This window comes from Lissotriton vulgaris, chromosome 3_1 (genome assembly GCF_964263255.1).
Source record: "Lissotriton vulgaris chromosome 3_1, aLisVul1.2, whole genome shotgun sequence".
NCBI classification, from domain to species: Eukaryota; Metazoa; Chordata; class Amphibia; order Caudata; family Salamandridae; genus Lissotriton; species Lissotriton vulgaris.
In genome coordinates, this window is record NC_141689.1 from 855,038,319 (window position 1) to 855,062,044 (window position 23,726).

The 23,726-nt window shown below is 46.5% G+C and overlaps 1 protein-coding gene across 1 annotated transcript in view; it reads left to right on the plus strand.

The window, feature by feature from the left end:
• LOC147727118 (cryptic protein-like) overlaps positions 1-14,761 on the plus strand; it is a 34,345-nt gene extending 19,584 nt beyond the window's left edge. Inside the window, exon 6 of the mRNA XM_086963056.1 lies at positions 14,577-14,761. Coding sequence (XP_086819182.1) covers positions 14,577-14,710 — 134 coding nt within the window. The 3' untranslated portion in view covers positions 14,711-14,761. The remainder of the gene's footprint in view (positions 1-14,576) is intronic.
• The last annotated feature ends 8,965 nt before the right edge of the window (positions 14,762-23,726 follow it).

Consider the following 23,726-nt stretch of genomic DNA (forward strand, 5'->3'; position numbering starts at 1 on the left):
TTCTCTTTTCCTTGGGAGTAGCCACCTGCCAGCAGGTGGTTCTCTATCAATCTCTGGGCATCACTTGTGGGGGGGCTCCTGTGTTGGCTGTGTTGATTTTGCTTGTCCTGGGTTTGTTTCTTTTCTTCCTTGCAATACTGGGAAAAGGCCACTAGATGGCGGGGGAGTTCGTGGGCAGGCACCAGCAGTCTTTTCCTTCCTTGTAGCCGGTGCTGGATTTCAGTGGCAGTTAGGAGAATGGGGCCCCGGGACTACAGTGAGTGTTTTCACTGCTCTTTTCTTTATTTCCGGTGGCTGCGGCCGTGTTCCACCTTCATTGTCTTGCTCCTCACTGCTGCAGCCTCACCGTACCTTCTGCACAGTGGTGAGGGAGTGTGGCTTTGTTCTCAGGGGCGGAGATGGCTGCTTTCTTCACCGAGCTGGTGAGTTGACTCTTCCTTACTGGCGCTAGGGCAGTTTCCCTACCAGGGTTCTTTCTCTGCTCACATTGAGGTCGCTGCTCCAGGCGGCCGAAGGCTAGACGCTTGCTCCTCTCGCTTATCCCCGACCGCAGCCTCACACAGTCCGGGCAGGGGGGCTGTTTGCAATTATGCGGGGTGAGCACCGCTGGCTTCTTAATCTCCCTGTCGCGTTTTCCGTCACTGTTCTCCGCTCCCTGCCCGCGGCAGCCTCATTTCCTTCGCTCGCGGGCAGGGGGGCTGGGGGCTAGGTTCCGACGTGTGGGGCGGCACTCGCCTCAGGGACAGTGTGGGCACCACATCGCGGGTGGGCTCCGCTTCAATTTGCTCGGCGTCACACGCTGCGAGGGATCTCTTTCAAGTTCATTCCCCCCCCAGCCACAGCACTTCACACACGCGGTGGGGGAGCTGCAGGCAGGCCTCGCTTCCTGACGGGGACAGTAGCAGGCCAACGCCGCGTCGCTGTAGGTAGGCCGCGGGTGGGCTCCGCGAGCCTTGCTTGATCACGGGGTGTAGCGGCCGACGCCGCGTCGCTGCGGGTATGCCGAGGGTGGGCTCCGCTGGTCTTGTCTTAATTACGGGGGCCAGTAGTCAGCGCCACTCGCACTTTTGGGGCAGTGCTTATGTCTATAGCGGGTGGGCTCCGCTTTTGGTGCTTTACAGTCCGGGGCTCACCTTCGGCCGACGGGCCTGTTCTTACGCGGGTGGGCACCGCGATGGCTTCTCTGTCTTCTCAGGGCACCGCCACGGCAGGGCGGGCCACGGCAGGCTGGAGAGGTGCGGGGTGGGCTCCCGGTCACCTCCTCCTTTCCTTACAGGCCCTGGGCTCGGCACACGCCTTGTGGGCCTCTCGGCTTCCGGCTTATGTCGCAGGGGATGTGCTCTCAGGCGGGCAGCATTCTCTTCCCCTTTTCCTCGATGTTTTTGAGAGCTGTGGCACGCATGGACACAGCTACCCTCGTCGCCATTGTAAAGTCTTGTGTGTGGGCCTTAGGCCCTCATGCTAAAAGAGACTGCGACACGGACACACCAAATGCATGGTGCAACTGGCCCAGAGCACGTGGGCTTGGTTGCTTTTATTCATGCTGTGTCACCTGACCAGTGACATCAGTGGTGGGTGGGTGTTAAGTGTAGATACAGGCTCAGCACTAGAATGCTGACTTGTGCTGGAGCACTACATCGTGAACCCCCTCTTTAACAGCTTAAGTGAATGTAGCCACGGTACCCGATGGTCTGGTAATCTGGGTCCCGCAAAAAGTTAGTTAGTAGTGTCTTGGCCTCTTCTGTCTGCGGCTTGCAGACAAAAGCGCAAATAAGGCTCTAACAGGATAACAGGGAAGGGCTGAGAGACGGGAGTAATTGGATGGAAAGTGCATCAAGTTTAGTGAAAGACACTGAAAGAAATGAAAACTTTTATAAAGTACAGAGAGCCGCAAATAGAATGTATTGGGATGAGGAAGGCAAGAAAGAAAAAATGTGAGGAAAGAGAGATTGTCTGTAGAAACTGGAAAGGAAGAGGGGGAGACAATCATTTCAATCATTGTTTGCAGACACGTGCTCTCTCTCACTGTTACATGCGCAATCTATTGAGGATTTTATTTTAAATATTCTTGCTTGGTCTTTATGCCCATGTGCTTGACGAATTATTGGAAAGCAAAGAGTTGTATGCAAATACTGCACAGTGATAATGTTTGTCATGCCATCTCCGTTCAAATAAAGTCAAACGATCCGGGAGTATGACTGATGGGCTACTGAGTCAAATCTAAGTAAGATAAAGAGCCCTCCAGCATCCCAAAAACTCACATTGACCTGGATCATTTGTAAGTATCTAGGGGTCAGCTTCAACAGGCTGGGATCTACTGCACTTACTATAAAACATAGCCCGTTACTTTCTGTAAGGAAAGGGATCTTTTTGCATGATCAACCTCCAATTTGTAGATAGATCCTGCAGTTTTTAAAATGCCACTACGACATGGCCCAAAAAAATTGGTGGAAGAAGGTGTGACCTCTAGCACAAAGGCCAGAGGGCTGTGGCCACAGGTGGCCCAGCATCAAAGGGGCTGCCAACTTAGATAGGCAAACATGCATCACATTGGAGCTTTCCCTTCCCCTGTACAGGTCGACAGATGGGCATCTCCTCTGGGGGATATATGGGGGGGGGTTAATTTTAGAACTGGAGGTTGGCTAATTATAATGGACACACCTCAAGAGCATGCCCATGTTGTTTCCTAGGGAAGAAGGGTCCCAACATCTTAGATTTGGGTAGAGATGCACTGTGGGATAGTTTAGTGCCAACCCCACAGAAAATTATGTAAAACAGGTAGGGCTGACCCGTGGGAATGGTAGGCCAATTGGCTAATGAGTCCTTCCCCCAGTCAAAAAGTGTCCAGATGACCAGTTTGCCCTGGACTTGCCTTGGACTTAAAAATGTTTAGCTGATAGCTTAATTTCTTGTCCCTAAGAGGCCCCTCTCAGGTCCTGAACCCTTGGCTAGTGCTGAAGTGGACTCTTTCTCACCACAGGACTTCAACTTGCCAACTTAAAGCCAAAGATAATGATTCTTGATCCCAGAGTCTGAAGCTCAAAGACTACTGTCACTTGGCCGTTTTTGGGTAACCTTGATGCCGCTGAGAACCAAGGCTTTTATCAGACACCTAGCTTTGTCAATCCATCAGCGTCAAATCCAAGGCCAGACTCAAGTTACCGACCTCACTGTCAACAAGAAAAAAGAACCAGAAAAGTTTTTACGTTCGAAGGTAAAATCTTGATCGTGACCAACCTGGCCCCTTCATCAGACCTTGACTTCCATCACGGTCAGCCTGAAACTTTGACTTTCCCCCTGGACTTCCGAATTTGAGGATCATAGACTACAGCTAAGAGTGAGAAACAGTGATTCATAAACATTTTATACATTTTTAATATTTGTGGATTGAAAACAGTGACTTATGAAAACCTTGCAAAATTCATAACTCAAGTTCCTTGCATCTTATTTTTGTCATTTTGCTGTCTAACCTTTCTCTAACTTTATACATTGGAGATGGGTTTTTATTGTGTCTTGGTTCTTACTTATTGACTGTTTTTGGTACTAATAGATGCTTTACACTTGTTTTCCTGATATTTTAACCATTCTTCAGAGGATACATTTTGAAGTTCAGTAATGGTGGGAGTATACATTTTCAGAAATAAAATAATTATATTTACTAACCTGTTAGGCCCAAAATGTTTTCCAGTGTCTGCTCAGGTCTCTCTTTAAATACAGGGACTTGTCAAAACCATCACGTTAGCTGTAGATGAGCAAGGATAACCATAATATGGGACTTTTCTCTTAGTAAGTAACTTTTTTGAAGAAAAAACAAGCAAACCTGGTAGACGTTCCTAGTGCCAGATGTTAAAATTCTGGGTTTAAACAGCAGGGGGGATGACCAAGAACCTTGCGACAAATAAGGAAATGATGCATGCATTTAAGGAAAGGAATGCATGTGGCACATACTTCACTTGCAAGTGTCTACTTATAGGTTATTCAAACAAGAACTGACATCACAGGAAAAGATTCAACTTCCTCATTTAGAATTAACTCTCTGGACAGACCACCATCTGGGAAAGGGCTGATTAACAGGCCTGTCCATGCCCCTTTTCTGAAATCATTGGATTCAGTTTGGCACATGAAGGAGAAGCCCAAGTTTGAATCCTTTGCCCAGTGCAAAACTCTGCAGCCCTGCCACTGCCCTTCAAACTGATGCTTCCTATGGCTAACAGAATATCCTTTTGGTTGACCATGAGTGTGGAAACACTAGTGCACTCTAGGCAACAAGGAAACGCACCCACATGCTGAGGGTGATGTCATGTAGCATGTTGCCTGTCTGCATGAAGACCACACAGTGTTCTCCTGAACACTTGCAATCTTTGGTTAGCTCTCTGCAAAGGTGTAACAAAACTTTTGAATGAGACAGACATCTGAATGGTGAATTATCCTCAGAGGTAAGATGGGTCTTGGGACATTCAACAGTGGGGTGCTGCCTCCACCCAGATGGATTAGACCAGTGCCTTTTCAACACTTTTGAGGGCACCTTCTGCTAGTGATGGCTTCACTTTGTGGAGCCCTGTCGGATACGCCAAATGATCTTGGTCTACTTCGCAATGTGTGGCCAGAAACAGAGCGTATCAATCTAAAATCCTCTGAACTTGGTAACCTGGAATTCATATGTCCATATTATTTTACTAAATTTACTGGACACAATTCTGCTTACAGGCTCTGTAAAAAAAAATGTGAGTCAGGTTCAGCTTGAGGTAAGCAGTAGACATCCAGGCTTGAATGCTTGTGGGATTGTTCTTCAGCCAGTCAATGGCATGGTCAGTGATGCGGAGTGACCTCTGCGTATTGAAGTATTCAAACATCCAAGGCCATTAGGATTCACACAGGCTCCATGTTCGGTTGAAAAGTCACTACTAAGAGGATGGAACCTAGTAATGTGCCATTTGGTACAAGGAATGGGTTGGAACTGGGAGAACTAATCTGGACCAGTTGGACTTTGTTCCACTAGTACATCTCAACCCACGGCAGGATGATGCAATCAAAGCTCATGCGGCGTGTGAGGGTGTCAAGTAGGGTTTGATAGATAGTGGTACTGAAGGTTGTGGAGAAGACACAAAGGAAGAGAAGACATTGCCATTGTCTGATCTCAAAAGATGTCATTGGTTACTTAGATGGTCACTGTCTCCAGGCTGTAATGTAATCTGAATCTAAACTGATAGTAAGGCAGGAGACCATGCTGTTAATGTTATGGAGCAGGTTTGCTATTTCTTCCCAAGAAATGCCAGATTTGTTAATGACAGGTTGTTTGTGAAGTCAAAAGGATCCAGCTTGGCTTCTGGTGAAATCTATTGGGTTTCAAGATCTTCTTGGAAGGTGTCCAGGAAAAAGGACTCAGTGATGATATTCATTAGTGATGTTTATGATTCTCCAGATACTTCCTTCAAAATTGCTTGCCGGATGACATCATTCTCATAGGGCATGGTCTTCATGGAGGGGGGCAAATTTATTAGATCTTCTTTTGAAACACTGCGAAAGGTGGACCATTTGGGTGTGGTTCATGGTAGAATTATTGTGGGGATGTTAGGAGTGTGCGTGCAGTCAATGTGTTGTCAGAATTTGTGTGTCTGGTCCTTGAAGAAAACAGCTATTAATTGCTAAGAACTTCTTTCTGGTTTCAGCGAGTGATTGACTGTATTGAAGAGTGTCCTGTGTTCACAGGAGGTTTCACTAGTGGTCTCTTTAACACCATTCCTGTAACACACAGCTTTAGCCCCTGTGATCAGCTGCCTCTGGGCGGTATGGAGTTATTTCAAAGAAGTTAGCTTCTTTTCCCTTTGGGTGCTTCTTCACTTCTTTTCTGGCCGTCCAATACTTAATTTTGAGTTGGTTTTACCAAGGTATTGCTGGTTTAACTTTAATTGAGTGTGGCTTTGCAAGCAAATGGGTAACCACTATTGCCTGTGAAGTGTTTTTAAATCCAAGCAGAATCTTGACATCTTTGTCGAAGTCAAGTGAAGCTGCCGGGGGTGTCCGGCCATTACGGAGAGTGTGTGGGGGAAGTTCCTGAAGGAGCAGCTCACCCTCATCGTGGGCTTGGGTTGTCCTCAGAGAGATGGGTAGGTGTAGATCAGGTCAATGGAGATGGTGATCATTTGCCTTGATATCACAGGAATTTGACTGCTTGAATTCTGCCTGTGGTTGGTGAATGGTACAATTACTGTAATAAATTAGTTTGACTGTGTTTTGTTTGTGGCAGGAATTTCTCTGTGCATTACTATGTCCATGCCCTGATCACTAAAATTAATTTTACCTATTTCAAATTAGAACATTGGAATGTTGGTAGCTCCATTGAAAACAATGGAGTGCTCTGGGCTTATAATGGCTGGTATAAGCCTGGAGCTCCAACATTCCAATGTTTCTTTGTTCACAGCTCTGGCTGTGAACAAAGGGTTCAGGGAGCCTGTGGGGATACCAATCCCCTCACGCTCCCAAAAGGCTTTGTTTTTTTTGTTAGAACATTCTGTCCTCTAGTGACAGAATGTTCTAATAGCCTTATAGCCCTTCGTAGATGGGCTATGCCGCTATTAAAGTCCCTCTCCCTTGTTAAAGGCCCTCGCCTTCGGCTCGGGGCCTTTAACGCTGGAGAGGGCCTTTAAAAGCCGGTATAGCCCTCTACGGCGGGCTATAAGGCTATATTAACTACGAAATTCATTTTGGACACTATTAAAAGTATGGTTTATGTAAAAAGAAACTAAGTGCATTAAAAGGGTAACATGCATGCATGTTCTGGCTTTGGCGAAGTCACACACAGGAAAACCTAGTAAAATGATCCACCTGTGATCTCTAATAAGAACTCTTGTGATAGTTCCAAAATGCGTGTCTACTCTGACTTGGTGGATGAGTCGTATTCGTAATACATCCTCCTGGAGCATCATAAGCTTCAACTGAAAATAGGGAATACAATGGCTACTCATGACTTATTTTCTTTGTTCGCAGCATTTGTAATGTTTATGTTTATTTGCTGAACATGCTACATTTTGGTTGTTTCCGTGTGCCGTGCATATTGAAGTATTGTGTGGAAAAAGTAAATTAATGATTATCTTGCGTGCAGCAAATCTATCAATCTAATTGTGTTATGATGGGATTTCAGCATACTGCACTGCTGTTTTGATGTAGATAAGAACACATGAACCATCCTGCAGAGGTGCTGATGGGTCAACTTGTGAATTTCAAAATAACCCAGAGTTTCCCCACTCCAGGATTACTTTAACTTGTAAATTTGATGGGCCCTTTAACGCTAATGAATAGCGGGATGGGGGTAGTACTGGATCAGTTACCAACTGATTCGTAATAGGGTTCTTACTGTGGGGAGGGGAGGATTTTAGATGGGTGAGTAGATGTGTTTTATTTGTAAGAAGCCCTTGGTTGCGGATGTGTTGGGGCTGTGCCTCCTAGGCAATTATCAAAATCTTTGAGGGCTAGCAATTAAAGGAGAACTAGCAGGGTAGGGTTTCTTACCATAAGACATGTAAGTAGTGATTCGAAAAGACCAGTGCATGTTCTAGATGGATCCAACAGTCTGCCTCCCCCCTAAAGCCAGTGTATGGCATCCTAATGGTGCAATAGTGGAGTAAGCAAGTCTGCTGGAATTAGGCATCACGGAGGCGTCAAGCAGGATCATAACCCTCGCATGTGCCTATTCAGCAGAGACCCCAGTCTCCATACTTACCGGCCCCCGCATTCTGCTGTTGCCAAAGGTGGGAAATAATGTCAGCCAACAAAACCTGGTATCCTTAGTGGTCGTTGTTGGCCGCAGTTTATTAATAACCAAAGACATATTAATAACACAAACTGGTTTCAAGCAATCTTCCATTTTGCGAACATTACTCATCAATCATAATTATCAATCATAATTGGCATATTACACATTATGACACCCTCTTGTGATAGCGGGTGTCAGTCACTTTGTGCCCTCCTTAGTTCGAAAATGGGGCTTGTACCCAAACCAGTTTGTTGCCAGTCTATTGGTGCTCCAGTGGTTGGTTGACCACGCCCTTTGCGTGTTGCGGAGGGGAGCTTTCCAGTCGGGAGTTAGGTCCCCAGCTCGCTACCAAATTGCGCCCTGCCGTCCGGCCGGGTCTGGGCCGCGAGTGCCGTCTCCTCCTGTTACTCCCCTCCTTTATGCCGCCACGTCACCCTGCCGTGCGGCATTCAAAAGTGAGTGGCCATCCTCTTACACACCGCCCGCCGGTGTGTTTTCTTAGCCAACCAGTGTAGGATTTCCGCTAACACCCTTTCCCTTATCCAGCACTGCGACTTTTGCTGTTCCTTAGGTGTGGGTGGGTGGGCTTCAGTCGTTGTTGCTGTCGCGCCGTTCTCCCAGCTCCTCGAATGCGATGTGCTTCTGCTGGGAGGGCGGCGTCGCTTAAATCCTCTTGAGCCCTCCATGCAGGTCTCAGGTGAGTCCCCCTGATTGGGGGGTTCAAACAAAGCCAGGTTGACCATTGGGCGCCCTTTGGGGGCGCTCAGGTCAACAGGTCACTTCCGGTCGGGTGGCTGGTGCGCACCCCGCTTCCGCTGGTTCCTGTGCGCATCGAAGCGCCCAGAACCAGTTTACCCCCGCTGGTGGCACCACGAGGGTTATGGCGCCGGCCTTCGAGCCTCCCCCACCCTTCGGGCGGGTGCGGCGGCCTCTGCAACTTTGTTTACAACCCCAGGTGATTCTTGTTGAAGGGGAGCTGTTTGGAGTCCGGACATGGGATTGTGTCACGTTTACTATTAGCATCAGAGTTGAGCTGTGTTTTTTAACTTGAATTTTACACATAAACAATAAGTAATGTGGCTACCAGGGCTCAAGTCCTACAAAAAGAAGTGGGGGAACTGACCAAGTTAGGCAGTAAACAAGTGACATCATGATGCGTGTCAACACAGCACAAGACGTCACAACTCGTGAAATCCCACATGGCATCACAGGAAGTGACCTCACTGGAAGACTCTGCATTAGGATGAGTAGCGCTATAAAAGAAATAAAATAGTGCTATTTATATTGTTATCTGTGTAATTCTGGGACAGACCACCCCATCTGACATTTTTACAGTGCCTTCACTTATATACATGGACTGAAAAGGTAAAAAGCATGCGTCTCTTAAGTATCTGTGAAGAGATAACAAGCTGTGTGCTTTTATTTCCTCTCCTGTGCATTTGCATTTAAGTGGGAGGTTCCAAGCTGCCTCCAGTCTGATACTCAATCAAATGTAGGCCTGATGGCCCCTCAACCTCTGCCTTCATCTTTGGCACAGCTGGAGGTGTAAAAAAAGCCCCCTAGCTGCCTGCACGTTGCTGCTGAGAATGAAAAGTAGACAACGTGCAGGAGCTGATGAACGTGTCCCAGAGTCTGAAAATGACACTGGGACAAGTTCAACATATTTATTTGGGGCCCAACTTCTTGGCAGGGGGGACGACATCCACCGAGTGAAAATAGTGGGTGTACGCCGTGTACCCGCGTGTACCCCAGGCTCGTGTCCTGGTGGCACCTAAAAGGACTAGGGGAAATTAACATTTTTGACATGGTTGCAGGTCCTAGGATTTCGGCTTTGTGGAAATGTATCTTGCTGTTAGTTTACCTGTAGAGGCTTACTGGCTTAGAAGCGATGAGCATGCTACTTCTGTATTTTCAATCATAAATGTCATTATTAGCCTGCCTATCCTGTTTTATATTCCCTAGCCCAAGCAGAGCCAGACAGGCCTTTTATTCCACCAGAAATTTCCCCAGAGGGCTGTAGCCCTTGGAGACTGGTTTTGAAGGTCCAGGGCCGCTCCTGGTGCCTCTGCTGCTTTCCACAGCTCCCTGAGGCTAACTGCAGCAGGCACAGGGAGGCTTCAAGAGAGACAGAAAGAGAAGGAGGTAGGGAGAGAGTAAACAGAAAGTCATTAGAGGGGGAGAAGCGAAAGGAGGAAGGAGAGTGAATGGATGTATTAAGAGTGAGGTTATATGAGGTGACTAAGGACGCGCAGCTGGTTTGAGCATTTTGACCGAAATGCTTTTGGTTTCACTGTTCAGCTAGCATGTTTGGGTTCCACATGTATTATGGGGTGAGGAGCGCGAGGTGTCAATGTATATAGGGTCAGCAGACCACCACCTCCGTGATTGCTTTTAAATAAAGCAATCTTTTTTTTTAATGCAGCCTGCTTTTCTTTGAAAAGGAAAGAGTGTTGTGTTTTATGCTTTTCATTTTTTAATAGCAGGTAGTGGTCCGTGTGACCACTGCCTGCTCTAAAAAAACATTTTCGCTACCATTCCCAAAGGGGAAGGGTTCACTTAAAGACCCCTTCCAGTTTGCAAATGGGCTACCACCAACTTGAAGCTGGTGGTAAAATGCAAATGTTTTGCGACGGCATTTACAGTCACAAAACATTCATGCATACCTCTGTGATTTGGTATTTGGAAGGGACACCCCTATAGCAAAATAGGATTTGATACATTGAAAATGCCTTTTTTTCAGTTCGTAAACGGGCCGATTCTGAGAATTGGCCGTGTGCGAACGCAAAATTGCTTGATACAAGTGGCTCTGAGACTTCTACACCCTGCTCATTCTGTGCATGCCAGTCATTTAGGAGCCACAAAGGACAGCTGTACCCCTGGCACTTGGCCTCACATGCTTCAGGGATGATAACTTCAACATCAGAAACAGGTTTGTTTTTGTGCTTTCAACCGGTTGCTCTTTACTTGTGCTCTCATGATGAAATAGAAGATAGTTTAATGTGTAAGGATGTTGTACGGGTTCAATCCTGCTATACCGTCAGGGTTAAAGAGTGTGTGATACCACTTTTATTGTTCCAGACATTTTGGTGAATGAACACAGATGACAAGGTACTTTACAAATTGTGGCATCTCCAGCGTGTTCTTTTTGTTGGGTGATGGGATTCAGTATCAAAATGTGTATCATTTTGATACTGAATAACTCATAATTGCAGAATAATTAAACTCATAATTGCAGAATAATTAAATATTGGAAAGTTCTGGTCTCCTCAACCTGTTCGGCACTATTCCTAAATGCATTACATCTTAGAAAAACACATCATATGATCAGGGGCGGCTGGTAGCCTTAGAGGGTGATGGGTCGAGCAAAGTGCTGCACCGCTTCCCAAAAACACCTCCCTCAAAAAGTCAAAAACAACCAACCCCTCCCTCCAAAAACCTGCATAAAAACAACCCCTCCACCCAAACCCCCTAAAAAAACATAAACACTAACTTAATCACAACACTTACATGCATTACACATTCCTAATACAGAAAATAAAATAAAATTGTACTTACAGGCGATCTCCACATCCTCCTCGGTGTTCCTCTGCAGTCTGATGCACAAAGAATGACCCCAAACCAATCCAGACGCTGGTCTCATGTTGCCAACAAGCATGAGAGCAGCGCAAAGATTTGATAGAGTGGGCTGGCTAGATGCTCCTTCTGGCCCTGGAGGTCTGTGCTTGAACTCCACCCAACTATCCAAGGCAGCTGGGCGGAGAGCTTCAAAATGTGCTTGCCACATTGGCCGGTGCAAGACAGCCGACCAAACGGACAGGAACACTTTGGAGCCTCCTGTCAGCCACTGCTCCAGTCCTCTGCGGCCGATTAGCAGCAAAGGATATGCCCCTATTTACCCTGGCTCGGGGGAGACTGGCCACTGTGGCACTCCATAGTGAAAGATAAAATGGCAATCATTTCATTGCCATTTTATTTTTCACGTTTAGCCCGGCTGTGCTCTCCCAGCCCTAATGTAGAAACCACTGGGGCACATGATCCCTAATGTGCATTAACGTCAAAGGAGAGACTATTTTTAGAGTGACTACTATGAAGACCTTACGATGTGAGCAAGGGCCATGAAAATATTGTGTAGGTAAGAAACCCCTTTAAACAAATTAGTTAGACTGTTAAAACTTCCGCTGAGTACCTCCGCTGCAGTAAGACACAAAGAGCTGGGAATAACATATATAGCGGACTTGATTAGACTGAGACCCATACTTGCCTGGATCAAAATTTGGCTAAACCACAACGCAGAACTATCCAGACAGATTATCCAGGATTGTCTGACGAAAGAAAAATGCCTCCAAATCCCCTGGCTGAAATATATTAAAGATACCCTGGGGGAAATAGATGAACAAAGATTATTTCTGGACCCATCCTTGGTGGACATATACTCCAGTCACTCGGTACAAGGGCAATTGTTGGATAAATTTAGTGGCAGGAGGAGGGAGCTTGACTTTACTAAATCTTCGGTAGTTGCTCATTCGCTAGTATCGAATCAAGCAGGCATGGAACCTTACCTCTTTTTATTGCATAGCCAGCATGAGAGGTTTTTAATGACTCGTTTTAGGCTCAATTTGTTGCATCATATTTTAGCCTACCCATCAGGGTTCACTCAAACAATTGAGCAGAAGGGTGCCTGCGGCTGCGACAATAGGTCTCCGCAGGACACCCTTCATTTTGTATTACTGTGTTCTTTTTATAAAACACCGCGTCAAAGATTTTTAGTAGGGGTTTTAAAAGATTCAAATATCATTCACGCCAAATCTGCCTTACTGTTTCTGCAAAGAGCCACTGAAATGCGAACTTTATGTGCCATTATAAGTTTTCTCAAAATTGCTTTCAAACTGAGAAATACTAGGGGCTGTTGAAATTGGTGGGTTAGGGAGGTATCTATTATGTTATTCGGGGCTTTTGTACCTCATCTGCACTTTGGTCCTATTACTTACAAAAAACTATTTTTTTAATTGTGATGCCCCTTTTCTTTTCTTTTTAAATAATGATATGTTGTTCAGAATGTTTGTAATCGAGATTATGTATTATTATTATTATGTATTTTCATGATGGTTTTTAACCTTCGAAATAAATAAACAAACTGAAACTGAAACTGAATTAGTTAGAGATAAAAGGATACTCAAATATTCAAACAGTGTGCAATGAGAAAGACACATTACAATTAGGGGTCATATATATTTAGCTATATCGTAATTATACGAAATGACAGCAAAATAACGCACGATTACGTGAAACTACAGAAGGAGCATACCCGAGCATTTAGCACTATTTTCTTAAGGCAAAATACACCCTTGCATACAAAATTGACCCGAGGGGGCATTTTACACTAAGAAAATAGCGCTAAATGCACAGAACACGAACAGCAGCAGCTCACTCAATTTGGGGTTCCTGTGCTCCTGCAGTAGGATTTTTTATCAAAATTACTCATATCACGCAAATAGGTGCACTTTTGGTAATTTCATGTCAAAAGAGTAACGTGAAATTACTGAAATTAATCCAAATTCTACAGCTTAATTAAGATTTTGACCAGGTCTAATTACAATACTGTCCCACGGGTACCTACCTATACGTGACTATCTCACAGGGGTTGTAATTAGCCCCTGTAGGTGGCCCTTCTGTTTCCCACCTGAATGAACTAGTCACAGGGAGCCCAGCTGGTCTGGTTCAGCTCCTAGCCAAGATAATGGCACAATAAAGCCAGGCCTATTGGCTTTGTCAATGTTTGTTTATGATTCCTTGTTTTCTTTTTTAGCAGTTAACGGCGTGTAATTACCCTCTGAGGCTCTGCAAGCTTTTAGCTCTAGTCTAGTATCGAGTATGACCCGAGCTGTTCCAATTAGAGATATTCCCGCCAGCGAGTCTAAAAGTGTATTTAACAAGCGAGGCCACTTCCCGCGAGCATCTGACAGGTGAAGGTATTCACTCCAGATAGTGGCAGATTAATGTCTCCCTGGGATGATAAGTGCTATCAGCTGCTTCTCATATAAACACTGAGTTAAAGCAAAGCCTTTCACTGTGACAGCCATGTCCCTGATGTGCTCGCACACGTGATAGGGCTAAGTGAGCGACTGCTCAGTCTACCTCACAGAAAGCATTTGTATGTATATCCAGAGACATCCTTGGGAAATGTTTTTTGGTGCAAAAAAATATATATAACAAATAGAATCTGACTCCAAAGATCATAAATCAACAGAGTTGCCACCCACTGACTTGTGTTCGAGTGTACCTGCGTCTGTTGTACACTTATTGGAAAAAATAATTACATAATCAGATAAATTGCAGTTTTGGCGGGTTTTGCAGTTATGCGCACATAGGTGAAGTTTAGCCTCAACAGAAAATACGGTCAAAAAAGGTGATTGGTGGAATGCTTCTCAGCCACTGGTTATTACCTCAAGGGCATTCCAACTTTTTTCTTCTTTTCTCACACACAGCACAGTGCCACTGCCACCCCATCCTTATGTAAATCAGCATTGGTCCTGCTCCAGCGGGAAAAATCCAGTCTGAATTTCCAGGCAATGTCCCCTCTGGATGGAAACAAATGCAGCCTCAGACTGGTCTCAGCCGCAATATGAAAAGCAAACTGTACACATCACAATTTAACTGGGGGGAGAGGCGGGGGGGCGCGGTCATTGTGCGCGGTACAAAACAAATAACATAACATAACATTGTGTCTGCACGTGCTGTGCAGATTTGTCCTCAATTTCTGGAGGACGTTGAGGTTATGAACAAACACAGTGACTTACTTTATCTTTCTGTGCTTTTCGTTCAGATGCCAGAGAGGAGGAGGAGGATAACACATCAAACGAACTTCATTCGAAAGCGACATCACTGCGGACTGGTGCGTTCTTCCTCAAACACATCGCCTTCCTTGCTCTTGCCTACGCTGCCTTGGAGATGCGATGAACCGGAAGGACAACTGAAGGGGCTTCAAACTGGAAGGCGCTCCAGGGCACCTTATGGGAGGCGGGCAGGTCTGCACACAGGTCTACAGAGCGGGTTCATGTGAGCGCCTTCAGGACTCCCTTGCTTCCCAGGCACTGACTGTCTGATCTGTGAACACTACTTCTTCCAATGGAAGAGTTTAAGAGTTGAGCTCTCTATTTATAATTTATAAATATATCATCGAAATTTTATATATGTCTATGGTTTCTTTGTAGCAAATATTTTATTTTAAATAAAGCCCCTGCTTCTTCAGATGGTTGTACTTCTTACATTTGCACTGAGCCTTTGCTGAAGAAGCTTCAAGGGGAACAGGGTCAAGACTGATTTACGTATGGCTGGGTTCAAACTGAAATGGCATGGGGAGCAAAAAAAGCGATGGATTTGGGCCCAGATCTCTGCACTGGGGTGAATGTTTGATATTGTTGAACATTCTGTCCATCTTCTCTTTGTAAGAAGCTTTCACAGCGTGCTACTTGTTGTGGTCCAGGTTCTGCTCAGTTGGGGCCTGGACTCCCCCCTCATAGTGAGAGTTCCAGCTGTGTAGTAATATTTAATGTATATGTAAATAATATGCATCAGGTTTTTCTGCGTCAACTGAAGTCCCCTTCAGTCCCAGGGCTATTTCTAAATAAATTCACTGTTCATGTACCTTGCTTTATTCCTTCTTTTTGGGAACTCTATTTCTGTAATTTATTACCAAAAGTAACTTGCATAAATGTAGTCACTATTTCTGGATTTGTAAACTCTCTCTCTTGGGCCTGCCTGGCTGTCTTGATGTGCATTTAATGTGCCCACTGCTTCCTGATGTGGAGCAGCACTGCACTCTGTGTTTTTTTTTTTATAACTGAGCATAACTGAACTTCCAGAATGTGAATTCTACAGATCCTCTCTGATTTGAATGGGAGTAAAACGGCATTGAAATCAGGATAGCTCAGTGAGCGGAACGCTCACCGCTGATAAAGGACGTGATAGAATCGTGACAAGTTCTGGTGCCAGCACGGCAGACTTGGGCGGTAAATTTACTATCATAAATGGGTAACTTTATCACCAGTTATTTACAGTGCTTGGAAATGGGCGAATCACTACCTAACAACACATCTTACTACTGTGATAATGCTTTGGTGTGTTCCATTGAGAGCAAGTGATTGTTAATTCTACTGTGTAAAGAATCACCAGGCAAATACCTCCAGTACTGCAGGCTTCATATTTATGTAAATTCATAAACTTCAGTTACTGAAAAGTGTAAATTAAATTAATTGCAATAAACACATATACTATGTCCTGCAACATAAAATTGAGTTTATGACTAGAAAGGTTGCAGCCAAGGCATCTTCAGAACTAGATAGTAGGTCTTAGATCCGAATGGAAGAGTGATCTCTTAGAGAAAATGGAGCTGCTTGAAATGAGAGACTCTGAGAATTTGGAATATCAATGCCCAGTTGACCCTGGTTCCTGAAACCGGAAACAAGACAGCTAGGAGCACCTATTGGAAGCAAACGGCGCCCTTCTGGGTGGTATGTTTTCGGGAGTACCTCACCCCTAAACCCGACTCCCTCCACACTACTAAACTGACTGCAGCATGAAATGACACTTTAAATAACTGACGCCCAGGAAACCGTGTTTTTAAAATGCAAATACCACATATGGGTCTTTAAGTTCAAGGCATTTTATCTGTTCATGGCGGTTAGGGCGGACGGTTTCAGATTAAAACTATTATTCAGAGCAAAAGGTATCCAGCGACTTGGTTTTATCGCAGGACACACCGCACGTTTTATCATCTTTCATAAGAAAAGGGGGTTTCTAATTAATAGAAATACGGTAGTATTATTCTATATTCTGTCTTTGTGCTTTGGACTACCGTTGCTGCGTCAACCGCGTACTAGCACCAGACGGTAATAAGTCGTAGGTTCTGTTTGAACTTTTCCTCACAAACAACTGGAAAATAGCAGAGAAAAAAAAGAAAGATACAACGGAATGCAGGCAAATTGAGGCTGTCTCCAGTGTTATCAGCCTCCAGCTGTTCGGATCAGATAAGAGCCCCCCTCGCCCTCTGCCGCCCCTCACACAATCAGGACGGGCCCTTCAACCGAGCAATCACCAGCACTTGGCTGCAGCCCGCAGATGACAAACGCTGCCCTTCACTCCTGTAGCCTAGAAGGGACTTCTCAGACCACTCAATTTAAACACTCATTAGCCTGGCAGAAATGCCACCGTGGGCAGCGGCTTGCCCCCCTGCTCTGCGGTCTGTGAAGAGGACGTGAGCGGTGGGCACGGATGTAATTCAGATGGTTTTGAGTTCTCTAGCATAGCCCATGAGGTCGCGCGTCCAGCATGGCGCAGGGCTACAGCACGTGCGATGTGATTGGCTGAGTGCACACCAGTCTCGCGCCTGAGTGCAACGATCCTTGAACGGTGCCACCCAGGGGCAAACAAACAACACGTCACGCGCGTTACCATTATTGATGGGGAATGCAGACGACACGGACAGCATCAGAGAGAACGCCCATTTGTTTTTGATCTTTTAGGGCGGCGTGGGAGGAGGCTTGCCTTTTCCTGGCAGCACGCATGCAACAGAAGATCTGTAAATGCGCAGCAATTGTATCTCGGAAATAATTGGCCCCACTGCTGCTTTTACAACTGGAATTATTGATAGCAGCATCTCGAGTGATTTTGAAATCATATATATTTTTTTTGTAATCTTTTTATTCGAATCTTCAGATTGAACAGTCTGAGATGAAATGGCCACTTTAGTCCAATTCAATGGAGAAGTTAGATTTTTGATAAATGTTTAGGAAAGGTAACTACTAGAATGTTACCTTTTCCATGCTTGAAGCTTCTGGGTGCTAATTTCCATTAGCCTGCCTGCAGTCGTCCAAGTGCTTGATCTTAATGCAGTGTGAAAACTGCTTTCATAGCAGAGACAATGGCTAAGGCCTGTTGATAGGTTGGGTTAGGAATGAGGTATGTGACTCCTGTCAGCCCAGGAAGAGCAGCTGGGATGCCTCAAATAGGCAAGGATTAAGCCTGCCCATTCACAGTCAAGTATAATGGAAAGCTTGAGGAAGGGAAGTCTTTGATCGTTAGGCCCTCTGTAGCAGATTAGGCACCAGCCTAATGGGAGGTGGAGCGTGTCCTAGAACCAGCTTGAAGTAGCTCAGGATGAGGGCACTGCTCATTTCCCCAAACAGCCCCTGGTTGATACCTAGACTCCCGTCAGGGGCTGAAGGCATGTGGTCTCTTGGATTTCCCTTACAAATGAGAGTTGGGGGATAGTTTGGAGGAAGGCAAACAGGGTGTGCTGAAAAAGTGTGAAGGATTTCCGCCAAGAACCTTTTTCTCATTGGTTAGGAAGTGTCCAGGAGTTACCAAAACCCACTGGCTAGTGAAACCTAAAAAGCTGAACCCTTTCTCACAGCTCAACAGAACACTTTCTAGATCTGCTGGACAGCAGAAGAGAGCTGGACCTGCTCTCTGAAAACTGCGGGGAGACCTGAAGAGTTGGATCTGCTCTAACGTATACAAACATCACAAAATAAAATGATAGACGGAGTGTTGAAACTTTTCAAACACTCTCCCCCAGTCACCGATCTGGGCTTAATCCATCGTTATTTTGCTTTTCACGTCACCCCAGTTTGGGCCCAACCATATGCAAATCAGTCTTGGCCCTGCTCCCCATGGAAACAATACAACCCGAGCTGCCAATCCAGGTCCTCCCTGGACTGGAAACAAGCCTCCTGGGACCGGATTCGAACCAGATTCGGGGTATCACCCCTCATCTGCCAGACTAGCTTGAATACAGTAGCGCAACAAGCAAGAGACCCATGTCTGGGCTTACCCTTAGCCAATAGGGCACACATAGCAACATCACAAAATAAAACTATGGACGGAGTGTTGAAACTTTTCGAACACTCACCCTCACTCACCCCCAGTCACAGATCTGGGTTTAATCCATTGTTATTGCACTCGCCACGCCACCCAAGTTTCGCTGACTTGTACCAAGACAAAGAAATTGACTCTATTGGTACTGTGTTTATACTGTGTTGATACAGGAATATCAAACACAGCAAGAGACCCTTTTCTTGAAGTGATTAGTTGCAACTGGAAGAGCACTTGAAGCTGCTGTGGTCTCTGCTGGAGTGACTGTTGGACCAGAAGGGCTATCCATGAAGTCCCGGGAGCCTTAGTAGTATTCAGAAGGATTTATTCTGAAATCTCACAAATCTTTGGACTTTTAAACTTCCTGAGGGCCAGTATCAACCAATCAAGTCAATCTGCCAAGGTGTGACCTTCAGGTTAATCCTGCTCAGAGCTTTTTGCTCCCTGAAAATCCAGTCGGGCATACCCTCGTGGCAAGCCTATCCATCATCAGTGCAACCTTCTCGAATACAGTCTGCTGTCCGTGGCGGCATTGCTGTCACGTAAAGGCATGTGGTCCTTTACATTGGGGGCCCGTAGCGGGCCCTCAGGTATTTCAGGGGATGGGGGGTACCTATGGTAACCCCTGCATTTGCATGTACAATGTGGCACTTTTCGCATTGCTGTGGGCGGTGCTTTCAGCACCACCCGCCGCAATGTTAACAAGCATTTCCAATACAATGGTCTCTGCATTATTAAAGGTAGAGCTATTGGCATTGCTCATGTCATTTACATTGCCAATAGCTTAATCGTTAAATAAATGGCATTGTCTTTTACAATGCCAATAGCTTAATCGCTCGCAAATGCATGACCTATTGCATTTACACCCACACAGAGCCACCCACACAAAGCCACCCACACACACATACAGAGCCACCCACACAGAGCCACAGACACACACACAGAGACACACACACACAGACACAGACACACACAGAGCCACACACACACACAGCCCCCCCACACACACAGAGCCCCCCACACACACAGAGCCCCCCACACACGCATATAGCCCCCCCCACACACACACACAGAGCCCCCCCCACACACAGAGCCACACACACACACACACACACACAGAGCCCCCCACACACACACAGAGCCCCACACACACAGAGCCCCACACACACACAGAGCCCCCCCCCACACACACACAGCCAGGGGGCAGGAGAGCAAGCACAGCCAGGGGGCAGGAGAGCAAGCACAGCCAGGGGGCAGGAGAGCAAGCACAGCCAGGGGGCAGGGGAGCAAACACAGCCAGGGGGCAGGAGAGCAAGCACAGCCAGGGGGCAGGAGAGCAAGCACAGCCAGGGGCAGGAGAGCAAGCACAGCCAGGGTGCAGGAGAGCAAGCACATTGCGGTGATGATTCTAGATATAGCAAGGTCTAAACTGATGGTTATCATCTACTTTAAGGCGTGAACCGAGTAAATATCTATGTTCTATTTAACTTGTTTCTTTTGTTGACCTCACAAATATTTTGCTATGAACCAATTCAATCTGAGCTCAATCAAAATTGGGCTGATCACACGGACACTCTCAAATTACAACTGCAATTATGCTTCTGCAATCTGGTTCGCTCTCACAACACTCAATGCATTTCCCTTATAATTAGGGCATGATTAAACCTTGAGGCTCTGTATTAGTTCCGTCCATAGTTGCAACCACACCTAAAACATGATTCATTCCCAACACTCCCTCTATACATCTCTCTAAGATCCATATCATTCCAGCTGTTTCATTTAATATTGTCTGGGTGGGCAATACAGATAATTAATATGCAATAATAGATTAAGTGAATCCATGGGAACAATAAATCTCAGCGACCTTTAATATACCACACTTGTCATTTTGTAGTAAGTGTTGTTCCCTTACAGATGGAACTGGGTTCTTGAAACCAAAGTAGCTCTCAGACCTCAATTTCAACGTCTAACGCTGAAAAGGAACAACTGCCTCCATCCGTTGTACAATACTTTGTATTTATCATCAATTTTACGCAAACTAATCTCCGACTGAAATAAACACGAGGCAATGCTAGTCTTAGCTGACTGTCATAAAAATCTCGTACACATCGGCAGACCCAGAAACCCTAAAAACATTTTGAAGCTGGCAGAGCAATCTCGTACACATTGGCAGACTCAGAAACTCTAAAAAACATTTTGAAGCTAATGACTGGACCAGATAAAGGAATTCCTCTTAAAAACCTGACTAATGCAGAAAAACCTGTACAAATTTGTAGAATATAAAGGGAGTATATCACACCAATTGACGGCAACTGTGCTGTAGCACTAATCATTACATCAAATTTATTTTCTAAGCATCAACCTGACAAAATGTTTATTCGCACTGCTCCAGCAGGAGAGCCCATTATTAAACCCAAAACATTATCACCTGCAGGTATTTCTTGCATCCAACAAAGCACAAATATGACCTATGATAAGCTATTAAGGGTTTTTCAACAACACTTACAAGCGAAGAGAGTATATTACCCATCACATTCGGTCTACTTCTAAACATCCCTAAACCACCATCAGCACAGCAGAAATATCTTTTAGAACTCACATGCACAAAACACTGTGCCCAAGCTACATGCTAAGCATTGAGTAGCCAAACCCCACACACCAAACCCCTCTTCTCAGGCAACCGTCCCTCAATCAGTTAAGGACTTAGGCCCCATCACAAACGGAGGCAGACATCAGCGTAGCAAAGCCTTACTGGCGGCTATTTATTGCCTTCTAGAGGGCGCTGACCACTTCACACACAACCTTACAGAATATGCCACTCACAGCACACAAGTGGATGCCAGTGCTATTGGCAAATGATGCCTCAGCAGCATAGACACTACAGCCCGAATAATGATCAAACGCTCCCCTTCATGGAATGAAAAAAAACATCAGTCAGATGGCTCAGGCATCCATACACAAAGTACTTGACACAGAACTCTGGCAGGCTCGAACATATCATGCATGAATGCTTAATGGGTGGCGGGGGCCATGACGGTGGTTCTCAGTGCAAAGGGGGTCCTCATACCTACGTTTCCTGGCGGGTGTGGGAAGAGAGAGGGGGGGGCAAGTTTGGAAGAGAGAAGAGGGTAAAAGAGTAAAAGGAAGAGGTGAGGAGAGTCAACTTTATTGGAGGAGGGTGGAGAGGAACAGAAGGGGCATGAGCGGAGCAGGGAGGGTGGGGGAGAGGGAAGATAGAGGAGCACACCTCCTACCCCGACATTGGGCCACAGCGCGCACCGGTCTGAAGGCACGGAGCCCCACCACACCCTTTTAGGTGTCTGAGTGAAGACCCTGATGCTGGCCTGGGCCTCGGGGGTGCTCTGACCGTGGAGGGGCCCCCAGAGGGCAAGGGAGCACAGACTCACCTTATCTGTTGGTCGTTGATTTCACTGTGGGCAGTCTTCTGTGATGACCACTTCTCCTGCGCTCTGTCGTTGGTTGCACTCGGGTGCTGTGACAGGCTGGACTTTGTGCAGTGTTGCTTGGCGGCCTCTGGGTGGCGAAAAGGGGACACAGCGTCTCTTTAAGGCAAACAGCCGGTCAGTTTTTCTCTTGTAGGGGCTCGTCTGTTGTTTTTCTGGGGGGCCTTCGATAGGCACGGGTGCAGCTCTGTTGCCCAGGGTCTTGTTGCTGATGTGGCCTTGGCGGTGGTCACCCTTTGTGTGCAGGTGAACGGAGGTGCAAGGAGAAACTTGAAAAAAACGGTGGAGGGGGTCCGTTTTATCCTGGACCTCACTGTGGCGACAAAGGCACTCGGGGGCGCCCAAATCCCTGGGATGGCCAAAGGAAAAACGAGGTGCTCCTAGGACCCTCGGTGTCGGATGAGAGGGTAGGTGATGCAGGTTTCTTTCTCCGGTGCGCGGCTCCGATTTTGGCGGGAAGCCGGGACACTTGCCAAGCGGGGGGTCAGCCATTTTGCGGGTCCCGCTGTGTGAGGTGTCTCGCTACAGCTTTCTGGTGCCCTCTGGTCCCGATCTAGTGGCGATGCCTGTTTTTGGAGTGGGGCGATGGCGCTGGCAGCCAGCCACGGGGGGGTGCTTCTCCGGAAAGGAGGTCCGCCGGCAGGCGGGCTCCGGTGTGAGGAACCTTCTCCCCTTCTAGATGCGGGTCTGGAGGCAATGTCTTGTGGTGGGGTCAGTGCGGACCTCCGGGATCGGGATTGCAGCCTGGGGGCAGAGCTCTGCAGATGTGGTGCGTCCTTCTTCTGCTTGCCTGTCCCCTGCAGCTATGTTTAGTGAGCTAATCCACACATCATATTATCCGATGTTCGAGTGGCATGCGGGTATGCAATCCAAACCCGTAACAGACAAATCCCTTACGCCAAACCTATTCTATCGTAAAATTCAATACTGAAAGCTGTGCACATACACACCAAATTGGAAGAGGTGCTTGTAAATCTATTGTTTAAAAACCCCAATGGCAACACTTTCACAAAATTGAAGGAAAAACTGGGGATGAGAAGCAGAGCGCTAGGGAGTCGCGGCAACCATCATGGTGAGCTTCGGGCAGAAATGGCTGCCTCAAAGCTCCGAAATTTTCGGAATCGGGGGAGTGTTTTGGCGTTCTGGTTGACGGATGACGTCACAGTCGAAAGAACGCAAAAAAACACGTCCCCGAATCCGAAAGAGACGGGGCTTTATTGGAGTGACTCCCTTCTCCTCCAATGGCTGGCCTCCGTTTAGGAAGCCAGCCAATGGAGGAGAATGGAGGAGAGAGGCGGCTTCAAGCCCCCATACTCCAAAACATTAAATCTCCTCCCGGAGACTGCGCAAGCGCAGCCTACGGTCCTCGACCTAAAAATGCGGGATGCACCCACCAGTGTTGCGGGCGCATCCTAATTGTATGTGCGGGACCACCGCATGCATTGCAGGCGGTCCCATTTCCAGGGGCTATGGCGGGCGGAATAGTCCGCCCGCGATGCTTATCAGCCCCTAAGTCTGAAGGTAGAGGTTGAAATCTTGACTAGGCGAAGGCACCAAAAGTATCCAACCGATGAGAGGATTTCCTTGGGCATGAAATTTGACTTTTCCAGCTCAGAGCTTTTCCTGCCAAATCCAAG